The sequence below is a fragment of the Pteronotus mesoamericanus genome, unplaced genomic scaffold, assembly GCF_021234165.1.
Source record: "Pteronotus mesoamericanus isolate MK-2021 breed Mesoamerican mustached bat unplaced genomic scaffold, CSHL_Meso_final contig_220, whole genome shotgun sequence".
NCBI classification, from domain to species: domain Eukaryota; kingdom Metazoa; phylum Chordata; class Mammalia; order Chiroptera; family Mormoopidae; genus Pteronotus; species Pteronotus mesoamericanus.
In genome coordinates, this window is record NW_026555091.1 from 6,127,335 (window position 1) to 6,139,610 (window position 12,276).

The window sequence follows — 12,276 nt, forward strand, 5'->3', positions numbered from 1 at the left end:
GACTGTGTGTGGAAGTGCCGGGAGCAGCTGCGGCTAACAGTGGACCCCCGCCCCTGCAGGAACCCCGAGGGGCTCATTTAGACACAGCGCCGTGACTTCAAGCTCCGCACAGGGCAGCTCTGGCGGCTGTGGAAGCATCTACTGGCTGGTTTCGACCCAAAGGCATGTGGCCCGCCTCCAACGTCGGAACCCTTTTATAGGAGCAATAGAAACGGGCAAGTCCAATTTCTTTCCCTAGAAATCTTAGCTATATATGTGTATCTATATCTATGTCTATGTCTATGTCTATGTCTATATATGAAGATGAGCAAACTAACAGATCCACAGACACTAATGTGACTCTTTGATGTGTTCTCTCGTTTTTTGCTCAGCCAGGTCAGGGCTGCGCAGAGTGTGCGCGGCAGGTGAGCAGCGCCCACCCACATGTGGGCGGCCCCACCGAGACCAGGACGCTCCAGGTCAGCGGCAGGCGGCCAGATAGGGAACGGACACGCGTCCCGGGAACTGCAGGCAAGGCGGCCTGTTTCCAGAGCAGCAGTCCATGGGCCTTGGGTCTCACCTGAGGGCAGAACCGACACCTGAGCCGGCAGGAGAGCCAGGAAATGAGAAGCCTCGCCAGCCCGAGGCCTCCACAGCCCGGGGCCGCGAACAGTGTCAGACACTGTTCCCGGTCTCAGCCCAGTCATGCTTTTGAATCAAATTTCAATAAAAGGATGAAGACAAAAGGGAGTCAAAGTGGGTCCCCCAATATAGTACTTCCATGGCCTCTTGTTCAGCTATCACCTTTCTTGGAAATAAAGGTAGACACAGACACAGGTACAATGCCAGGCTTTTGGCAACAGCGCGGTTCTCTGCAGGCTCCTGGCTTGCTGGTCAGGTGGGCGGGTTTTCTAAGATGTGAGCCAGGAGTCTTCACTGGGAGGAGTACGAAGCATGTACGTGAATGCACGCAGGTACATGCAGTGTAGGTGAGCACACGCAGGTGCGTGCAGTGTAGGTGAGCACACACAGATACATGCAGTGCCTGTGTCCACAGAAAGGAGGCCTTGTATCTGCAACGTGGGTGACGAGGCAGGGCAGAAGCAGCTGACTTCTGATGCCATCTGCCTTTGGAATAAGAACCTGCATCTTCCCCAAAGCCAGACCAGCGCTATGAGAACCTACGCCAACAAGAAATGACAAGTCCCTCTGCCTGGAATTTCCTTTGCAAGCATTTCCAGTGCTTTCCCCTTTAAATTAATTCTCAGCGCTTCAAGCAAAGAGCCACAACACACGCTGCACATCAAAGGCTCAAAAGCTTAGCCGTTCCCCAAATACAGAGTGCAGACCGCTGTGAGCTCAGTGATTTTAAGGCTTGTTAACCTTCTGACCCTCCTGTGTTGTGCCCAACTGGGAGCCAAGCAAGCCTCTGCCGGTTCTTAAACACGGACCCGGGAAATCACACGATTTTTTAGCTGAAAGGGAATGCGATGGCCGTGCAGGGCTTCCCGAAGGCTCAGGGGGCACTAGGATCAGGGAGGTGTCCAAGGCGCAGGGCTGGGAAGGAGCCGGCCAGGCTGGGACCTGGCCTGCTGGTGGCTAGCTCAGGGTCACGTCCTGGCTCAGAGCAAGGTCTGGCCGCTCAGCCATGCGCAACGAGCGCCACACGCCCCAGCCCGTCTGCGGAGCAGCCCCCACCTGCTTGAAATTGCCGCTGCGCCTCTGCTCCCAGTCCATCATGTCGTGGAAGATGGGGATCATGACGTTACGCAGGTCTGGCTGCGGGATCAGGGTCACCTCCAGGAAGGGGCCGATCAGGGCGGGGATGAAGTGGAGCTTGTGTTCTCCTAAACCGAACGAAACGGTTGCATTTCAGGATGGTTCATCTGCATAAGCCTTCAGAAAATTAATGTTATAATATGTGTTTACAACTATCGCAAGTATTGTCTCCATTTTAATTGTTTCCCCAAGCGAGGAAATATTGCCCTAAGCAGATACGTAAATAGTTAAGTTTCAATGTGCCGATTAATAGTTCTCCCTTTTTAGTAAAAATTAGAGAATTTGTTTTTTTGTAGTTAAAAAAAGCTGTAAGATGCAATTAAAAATGATACAAATCATCAGGAATCGGTTGTGTACACTCCTGAACATATGCACGGTGGAATTTTTAGGCTGCCAATTTAGAAACGAGGCTGAAGGACAGGGCAGGTAAAGCCTTCAATGTAATTAACTGGGAAGGTAAGGTGGGTATCTTTATGTCCAGGCACCTCCTCCGTTAGGAAAATGTAGGACTGTCTAGACGACATCTCACGGGCCAAGCCCAGTAGTTGTCTCTCGGTGGTGGGACTGCAGGCGACTTTTATATACAGAAAAGGTGGTTCCAACCTGCGTTTCTTTTTTTTATATAATAAACATGGCCTAAATAAAAATCTAAATGGTGATCTTAAAGAATATATTGTAACAGTTTTCTGAAAAGACAACACTGTAACAATAGTGAACCCAAAACAGTGTGTTACCAAGCAGAGAGGGATGGAAGAGCTCCATGGGAGGAAGGGAAGGTGCAGGGTGGGGCGGACACATGGTTTCATCCGGCAGATGAGTGGGGAGTTTGGTCCCTTACCCTGATCACCTATGGTACGTCTCACAGTGTCTATTTTTATCTTAAGAAGCCTGGGTGCTGTGGAAAATGCAACGTTTCTCAGGAGCAAACCCTCAGCCTCCGTTTAAAACCACGTGGGATGGGATGGGGAGCGAGCCGAAGTCGGCCACGTTCATGAAAGAGGACCTTTGCCCTTCTCTCCCTTTCCTACCTTTGATCTTTTGTACGAAGGGTCAAAGACACACAAAAATCATCTGGTTCAGAGTTACCTGCCCATTTGGGAGTTCCATACCTTCTCATTAATTTGTTTTGTTTTGCTAGGTGGCCACAGAGTTTGGACATACATATAAATCCAGGTGAAAATAGAGAGTTTACATTTATATTGACTTGGCGGGGTTGAGGAGAGAGATATGAGAGAGAATTTAGAATTTGAAAGAGGGAAAATGATGGATGCGATCAGAGATGGGCAGACCCACGTGGGTGTCTGGGAAGCCCCTGCTTTTGCGCCTAAAGTGCCGTGGGGCACCCCTGCCGTCTGCAGAAGGTGGCCCCACCCTGGTTCCCAACGCTATGAGCACATCAGCAGGACAGGAATGGCAGGCCCCGCCTCTCTCACAGTCCCTTGACTGTCCGTCACCGAGGTCACACAGTCCTTTCCTCTCTCTCTGAGGTTCCAGGAAAGGGGCCTTAACTGCTTCTCGCCACCTCGACGTGACGTGCCCACGCCTGGCAGAGGGGAGGACACCAGCTGGTAACCCCCTTGCTCCCCACCTTTGGTTTTGACCCAGGGCTGCTTAGTTTGCCTCATCACAGGAACCTTCTCTTTTTCATCAAAAGAAACTTCCTTCGTAGTCGGACGTGTTTTGTTTTCCTCCACAGGAAGGGACACTTTCGAGACTGACCACCGCACTGTGGCAGAATCTACACCCATCCACGCTCCTCCGCCCTCAACCCCCGCCCCCCTCCCAAACACACACATTTTGAGCAGGTGACGAGCACCTGCATTCGCCGTTCGCTCCCCAGCTATTTTTGTCTAGGCAGAGAGGAGAGGCTCGGAGCTCAGAGACTTCCTGCCGCCTGTGAAAGCCAAACACGCTCAGTGGTTTTCCAAAGTGCCCTGGAAGGCGAGGGGCGGGACGGAAAGCGGGGGAGGTTCCTGTAGAGACAGAGGCCGGCAGCCTCTGCCATGAGCCAGGCTGAAGTCCGCTCCCTGGCCTGGCCCCGGGCGACAGCTGCAGGGGTTCAAGGTCCCCCCAGATGCTGCAGCAGAGCCGCCGCCTGGCAGAACCATGGACGGAGGACAGAGGCCACCTCGGCACGCGACTAATAACCAGGAGGGCCTCCGTCGCTGTGGAGGGGGCGGGGGGAGGCCAAGAACTCCAAGCCTCGTGGGGCTTCCTGGCAGCCGACGGGCCCGCCACGCCCCTGTGGGCAGAATGAGGGCTGGCGCCGCCACTACGACCCGCACTGGTGGCCCTTCCTGAGCCTGGCAGTCCCCAGCCCTCTCACGGACGTCACTACCACGCACTACTTTTAGTTGCCACCCGCCTTTCGGGTACTTCTGAATCTCTTTTAAAAAAATCTCTTCCATCTACAGACATTCTCAGACTGATTTTCCTCTTTCCAGAACTTTCTTTACCATGGAAAATCTCAATGTACACACGATTGCAAAGAACAATAAAACAAGCCCCCACCCACCCCGTTTCTGGCTTCAATAATCATCAACCTTTTTGACCACCCTGCTCACCGTCTGCCCCACTCTTTCCGCCCCTGGGTTTAGTCCTAAGCCAAGTCCTAGCCATCGCAGCTTTCCGCTCGCACCTGCGTCCGCAGCATCTCCAACAGGCAGGACGTTTTGTAAGCAGGGAACCACATTGCCTTTAACGCTCTTAACAAAGGCCAATGGTAATTTCGTGAATTAATCTAAAACCCGGCTTATATTAAAAATTCCCTGATTGTCTTAAAACAGGGCATTTGCACTTGGTTTCTTCCAGTCACAACTCAGACCCTTCCGGCTGCCTCTTGCCGCCTTTCCCACGGGCAGGAGAGGGGGCCGCCCACCGTGAACCGCTGAAAGGGGGCGCCAGCCTCCGGGCCCACCGAGAACACGCGGGGGACCGCTGGGCCCACGCCGCCCACCCGAGCTCCTACCCCAGAGAACCGGGCTCCTACCCCATCAGCAAAGCGAGGTCTTGAGCAAAACGTGCATGGCAATGCAAAGGTGACTTCATGGAAGAGATGTCCTCCGAGACCGCAGGCTGAGGACACCTCCCTGGCCCCAGCCACCAGCCACGCGGTCCCGTTTGGGAGTATTTAGGGCGCCCGCGAGTGGGGTGGCTGGGGTTTTATTCCTGCGCACGCAGAGCGGCTGCCGAGGAAAGTATTGATTTTTCTACAGCAGTTACAAGATGCTGTGTTTGCACATGGGAAAGAAAGAGCCCATTTATATTTAGTCAGAATGTTAGTTCCACTAAAAATAGGGAGAAATGTCTGAACCTTGGAGAACGCCGGAAGCCAAATGTGGGACAGAGCGGCGAGGACAAACCTGCCTCTCCGCAGACCACTCTTGCACATGTCTGTAGACATGTGTCACATGGCAGGGGGGCGGCACGCCTTCTTCCCCTCGCGTGGCCAACATTTTTAGCCCTTTGACTTAGGCCAGGAGAAGGCTGAGCAATAACATTTAAGAAGAGGTGTTCGCCTGTCACCGCTAGGGCTTTACTCTTGAAAACTAAACTGTGTGCTCCAAACCACCATGAGATCCCAGCTCACACCCGTTAGGGTGGCGGCTCTCCAAGGAAAGAGAAAACGGCAGAGCTGGAGAGGGCGTGGAAGGGGAAACGCAGCCGTGAGCGCGCGGGCGGGGAGGTGCGGCCGCGGCCGCCTCGAACCTCCGACAAGGGACCGCCATATACGGCCTGCTGTCCCCAGGCCAGTCCAAATAGCCCGTTTAAAAGTAGCCCAGTCCCTAAATCAGGGCTGCCCTCATTCTGCCGTCCTCAGCAGAACACCAAACAAAACCACCTTATTCCTAGCACATGGAAGAGCTTCCACACCCGGGCAGTAAACGCTGGTGACCGGAGTCTGACTTCAGTATACACTGCCCGGCAAAACTGGCATTTGCAAACAGACCAGCTGGACGGTTTCAAGTGGCGAACGGTGCGTTGAGTGACACTGGGCATTTCTTCTCCGCATTTGTTTTCTTAAACTTAGTGATTTCTGTTTCTCCTAAAAGCTATTGAGGATGACTTATGAAATCACAAAAGTTTATTTGCTTTACTAAACCATGCGAATTTGTCTATGTCAAGCTTTTTTTCCCTCATAAATTGGAGGAAAAGTTTAAAATGGAAGATTTAATAACTAACTTAGTAGGCATGGACCATTTTTTTTCTGGTACCCCCAGAAAATAACTTGCATGTAGCTAGTACTTGATAAACAACAGTAAATTGAATTTATTAGCCTGTTCCATTAAACAAATAAAAAACTATAATTATCTCAAATAGTCTCCTTTTGTATTCAAAATACTATGATGTATTGATAGGTTAAATCTAATTCTAACTAACGTATTTTGATATGCCTAAGTGACAAGCTCACTTAAGGTCTACAAGGGGCGTTCAAATTCTACGCTGAATGCCTAATTTTTCCTATCACTTTATAAAAACATATTTTGGCAAAGAGGCTCTACCTTCCTGAACATTTTCCAATTCTAGCTGTTGTACAACAGCAATGGCCTCTGAAATCCACCTGATGCTTTGTAAGTCTCAGAAAAGTCGGGGCGCCGCTCCAGGGAAATAACGCGGGGACCACGGAACGAGGTGAAAAGTTCCACTCACTGGGCCCCGACCTGTGTCCTGCGGCGGGGGGCGGGGGGGTGGAATGAGGGGCGGGGGGCGGGGTGGGGGTTGAGTGCAACGAGGGTGACCGGCCTGTTCTGACAGAGCTGACGTGTGCGCCAGAACCAGCCTCCTGGGCTGGAGAGCACAGACAGGCCGGCGTCGCCTAACGCGGCGCTCTGCAGCCTGTGTCCAGCGCTGACGAGCGGGCGGCATTGCGCGCGGGCGCCCCGGGGCGGGGCCCTGCTCTGAGAGGCCCGGGGGCCACAGGTCCTTGCCACTCACGGAGGGTCTCTGAGCCCCCTGTCCTGAGCCCTGACAGAACAATGCATTAAGGGGCCAGCCAGTGCCACAGACTTTTACGTTCTCTAGATTTCCCAGGAAAACAACGAAGTCACTTAGCCTGAATGTCTTTGTTTTAAAGACAAAGCAGAAGAAAAGTTGAGGACGTATACAGGGACATCTCCCGGTGCCGGTGAGCCCTGGGGCTCCCGGACCTAAGTGCACAGGTATGTCAGGCGGGGTTGGAGGCTGACGCACAAACAGCCCTGCCCAGCGGTGCTGGGATCCACCCAAAGGGGAAACCGCCGTGTTTCGAACACTCCGGTCACCTAGACGACCCATCCTGGCCCGCTCACTGGCGCTTGGACAAGAGCCTAAATCCTGCCCCCACCCAGAGCACGTTCACGTGGCCTTCTTCGGAGACCATCTTGCTAAATTAACGCTCAATGCAATACGGACGCTCCGAGGGCCTCAGTCTATGTCTAAAAGACAGGACAGGCAGAATGAATGAAATGTGACCAGGGATGGGAGCACTCTGCACAAGGGACAAAATGCTGCTCCTCCCGAGCCGTATCTAGAGACACAGCCTGGCGGCTCAGACAGCGGACCCTGCCCCCAGGACGCGCGCGCTCTGTGTCCCTGATGCTGCCAGCAGGCAGGCGGCACTGCGCTCGATCACCTGCATCGCAGGGCGTCCTCGAACCGCTGCGTGCGTGTGAGAACCGCACACACCTGGTCACGCGTGCCCTCATGCGAGTGGAAGCCTGATGGTGCTGCCTCTGCTCTCACGATGAGAACACATGTCCTGCGGCCGCCATGCTGTGCGCGGAGGAGCCCACGAGAAAAGACACTTTCAGGTCATATTCAATTCAAAGAGGTTCATCACCTGAACCAATCACGAGGAGGAATTTCCACGCAGTGGTAGTAAATGAACACCATACGTGTACGTAGGTAAACCACCAAATGAAATAAGCAAAGTACCGAATTAAGTAAGTAAATAATAGGAACACTCTGCCAGTGAGATTTTAAAACAGTCTATTTTCCAAATGCTGTCATTTTCTACGTAACCAGGCCTGTGGCATCAATTTGCTGGAATAATATGCTCTCTCTGCTGAGGCTGATTCACAAAATTGATCCGATAGCTTCTTAGCAACTGCAGATGCTTTTAAATCCTTTGACTACAGTCTTCATGACATAGGTCAACAGTTTCAAGACTTTTAAGAGTAGTGACACTCAAGTCAATTTTCATGAAGTTTAACGTACATTTGTTACGATTCACAGGCTCAATCTGGAGTTCTAGAAATTTTGAGGTGTTACAATTTCAAATTCCTGAAGGTTGGTGCCCCGTGAAAACTGTGTGTATTACTGGAGTGATGCTGCATTATAAAATGTATCATTCAATAATCATGAAACACATACAGGTAAGGTCACTTTTTTCAGACACCAGTTTAAAGAATTAGTTGTAACCCTCTCCGATGCCAAAGGGTCACTACCTCCTACAGATGCCTTAACTGACTTAGACACTTGGTTTCCAGCGCTGCCGCGGGCGAGCTGCCCGCTTCACTCGCGCACTCACAGGCGCCGTGAGGAGCTGCGACGTGCGGGGGCTGCCCCCTCTCACTTACCCAGGTTCTGCCACATGCTGAAGACCTCACAGCCCATGGTCACCCGCATGTCACCATACCTGCGAGAGAACAGAAGTCACACCTGACGCCAGGCCCCCACAGCAAAGACGTGTTCCTGTAGGATATAATCTATCAATCCGAGTTCAAAGGCAATAGGCATTTAATTAAAGATGCTTCATGTACATGACTTGATGCCTCTAATTCAAACCTTCATATAAACCCTTCAGGAAAATATTTGTCTCATAATTTTCACTTTGATAGTAATTTCGAATCCTGAAAGACTGACAGAAAAAAGTTTAAATAAGTTCAAAATATCGAAATTTCCAGAACAGCTTGCTTTCTTGTTCACTCGGTCATTACCGCTCCGTTGTCGTTTCCAGTCATGGACATCTACCTGACTTACGGACCATTTCAGCTAAACACCCTCAAAAAGGCACAGCACTCACTGTGTCTCATGCTTCCCCCTGATTATATACCGGTACTTACTTTTCTAATACCTTTTTCTTTTTGGAAGGTGTGAACATCTCCAGCTGCAGGCACAACTGGTTTATAAAAATGACTGCGAGGTAAAAGTAGGAGTCCCAGATCTGAAACAAGGACAAAGGGTTTAAGGACTACGGTGTTGCAGAAGTAGTTACCGGTGAGGAGACACGGGCTCTTGGGTGGGCTTCCTAAGGGGGAGGTGGGCGGGGCATAGTTGGTAACTGTAGAGGCCCGATGTGGGTGCCTGGGGTTCCTTGTACTACGCTCTCTACTGTTACACGTGCTTTAGACGTTCTACGACAGAGAAGTAAACTAAACAAACACGGTGTTTATATTGCCTCAACGCTGTATCCCAGGCTGCACGAGCTCTGTGGCAGGTACTAAATGGCATGTGTTCTATTTCTCTGATAACTGATGTGTCTCCGAGGAGGCGGAAGTAAGAGATGGATCACTGTACTCCTCCGTGAATTCATTTTTGGAACTCCTTTCAGTGTGGAACTCAAAAAAATGCAAACACATCTTTGGAGATGTTGACTTTCTTAAAGTCAGAAAGTATATAAAATATTCTGCCCAGACCAAGCTTCTAAGTCAAAGTTTTCTTATCCCCAAAACAACATCAGAAAGAGATCAGAATAAAATTCCTGGCAATAAACTTAACCAAAAACATGTAGGATATAATAAAAGGAAACCACTTCTCTACTGATACTATGCAAAATTAAAAATAAATAGGAAGGAGAGTAAACAGGATTACTATCTTTCATACAAAAATAGCTCGCAAATGAAGAAGAAAATATGCTGGAACCCCAGCAAGATACTGAAGAAAGGCCCAGAACAGACAAGTCACAAAATATGAATTTTAGTTAATAATGGTCCATGACTAATAACTAGTAGCTAATCTATAACCAATACCTAGTAAGAAATGTTAACTAGAGAAAAAAAGATTTTATCCCTAATCAAATTGTCAAAAAAAAAAGTTGTTTTTTCCAATGTTGGTAAGATACAAGGAACCAAATTACTGGTATGCCCTCAACAGCTTCACTTATAAATATTTGGTCAAATAAATAATTAGAGACATATGCCAAGTTTCATTTTGTAAGACTGCACTTAAAAAGACTGCTTTATAAGAACAGAATACTAGGAACAACCTAAGTACTAAAAAGGAGAGCTCTGATTATGCAATTTTGATGTTAACTAAAGTAGGAGATAAAGAAATGTTACCCATTAAAATTCCATTGGTTTTTACTGTATTTGCTTTTTTTTGGATTTTCTAGTTATTTTATGACATTTTATCAAATGCTTAATGTGGAAAAAGTTACTTAAAAAAGAATAAGAAACGAAGAGGGCAAAGACGCAGGCCCTGCCGGTATTTTCACCATCTGCCACCTGCCATTTAAGAACGAGGCCATCGGGAACCCTCAGGGGGCAGACACATCACACTGTATCGCAGGTGTCCAGAGTTTTGCCTTAAAGGATCTTTGTAATCTTTCCTTTTTCATTGATTTAGTCTAAAAAATGGGAAGATGAAAAATTAAAGTAATGGGATTACTTCGTAAATTTTTTTCCAAATAAATGTTGTTTTAAACTATGTCTTAAAGACATTGTGTTCTAAGTCCCCTTTGTCACGTGAGGGGCTTGCACAGAGACGAACAAGAATTAAAGATTAGGTAACAATGGGGGACTGTCTGCTCTTCAGCACTGCGACTTCTGCCAGGTTGGTAAGCGTGATTACAGCCCTGGCTTGTTCACAAATACAATGAAAACTCTTAAAATATTCACAATTAAAACTTATATGGCCCAAGATTAATTCAAGGTAGCGGGAATAAATTTATTTTCTTATTATTGGTGGGGGCGGGGAAAGGGGTAATTTCCTGAGCACCATGGGAAAACTTTTAGCCCAAGTTGAATAGTCACGTAATTGATACTTACCTTATAATCGAAATTTTCATTTAAGAAGTTCTTACGGAGCGCATCTGACAGGTAGAGAACCGTCGTGATAATAACGCTGGCGATCAAAGAGAACACAGACTATGTTAAAACTTCACACCAATGAAAATCACTTATTAGACAGACATAAAAAGCAACTAAGATAAAAGGAAACTTTTTTCAGGAAGCCTGTGGAACAAGATTAGGTAACTCACATCTGAAATTTAAAAGGAGGGGGAGAGAGAGAGAAATGCCAGGTTTAAAGAACGAAGAGGAAGGGAGGGAGTCTTCACTGAGGTCTGGTTCTTTGTCCGGATACACAGAAAGATCTAAGATTATATGGCTCAGGGGGAAATATATTGATCTCTTGATGTTTTGTAACATTTTTATTAATTTCTGAACAAAGCAATGATCTAACGTGGATATAATACCCCATATTTGGTTACTGGGGAAGAAGCCAAGCTTTTTAAAAGCGCAGGAAGAAGAGGAGTCCAAAGACGAAAGGACAGGCCCCGGTCGCGGGCCACATGGAGCTCTTATCTGTGTCCTCGCTCTGTTCCCCTGCCCAGGGCACTAGCGGACAAGAGCTGGGGAAGGCAGGGTCCCCCTCCGCGGCAACATCCCCTCCCCGACGGAAACGGTGACAGGCCATGAACCTGTCACTAACCCAGCCGGGGGGGGGGGGGGGGGGGGGCGTGTCACAGCGATTCCGAGATGGGGCACCGGAGGGCCGGAGAAACCGAGGGGAACCTGACAGCGGGGCGCACGCAGCCACGTGCACCCTGCAGGGGGACGGAGAGGGGTCCGGCGGGCAGTCCGGATGCATTCGAGCTGCGTGACGCGCTCCAATGCCGCTCCTTTCTGTCGCTGCAGGAGTATGTGAGGCTGAAGGCCTTTCAGTTGGCTCGTTTCATGTTCGCTGCAGCATGATACTGAAACAAGGCAGATCATTTTTCTAACTACGAGAAACCACGTGAGACCTCTTTGGCCCTCTCTGAGATGCACACGGACTGCAGTGTTTGCGACGTGATGTGTCGCAGGTCTCATCCCAGGATTTGGAATTGAAGGATGCGGCCTCACGGCCCTGGAGAAGACAGAATGAAACACAGCACCCCACCCACCAGCTTCACAGCTCCCTCATCCTGCTGGTAATGTATGGATTAGGAGCATGTGTATGAGTCAGAAGAATATTTACAGTCTTTGAAGGACATAAAAGTTTGTCTTCGTTATCTGCTGGAAAGCTCACAAGTACAGCCAGAATTCGGGTGGAGAAGGCAACATTACGAGGCAAAGGCATTAGAGAACCGAGTGGTGGGGTTCAAGGCAAAGCAAGGGAAAGAGAAAAACCACCATTTCATTGGCAGCTGTTCTCCTGGGAGCAGGCGGCAAGGCGCACGCATGCTCACTCTGCGTGCATTACATCTTTCAAGGAGCCTCCCTGTGAGAGTGAAGCATCAGTAAAGCCTATGAGTTTGAGGAGTCCCGAGGTGTCATCGGCCCCCAAAATGCAGGTGTGAATTTCACATCGAAGAGGTAAGTCACGTGGAAATAAGAA

The 12,276-nt window shown here is 49.4% G+C and overlaps 1 protein-coding gene across 1 annotated transcript in view; it reads right to left on the bottom strand.

The window, feature by feature from the left end:
• Nucleotides 1-12,276, bottom strand: part of DOCK4 (dedicator of cytokinesis 4) — a 323,634-nt gene that overhangs the window by 49,378 nt on the left and 261,980 nt on the right. Inside the window, exons 28-31 of the mRNA XM_054571366.1 lie at nt 10,725-10,800; nt 8,802-8,902; nt 8,316-8,374; nt 1,678-1,826 (exon numbers count right to left, since the gene is read on the bottom strand). Coding sequence (XP_054427341.1) covers nt 1,678-1,826; nt 8,316-8,374; nt 8,802-8,902; nt 10,725-10,800 — 385 coding nt within the window. The remainder of the gene's footprint in view (nt 1-1,677; nt 1,827-8,315; nt 8,375-8,801; nt 8,903-10,724; nt 10,801-12,276) is intronic.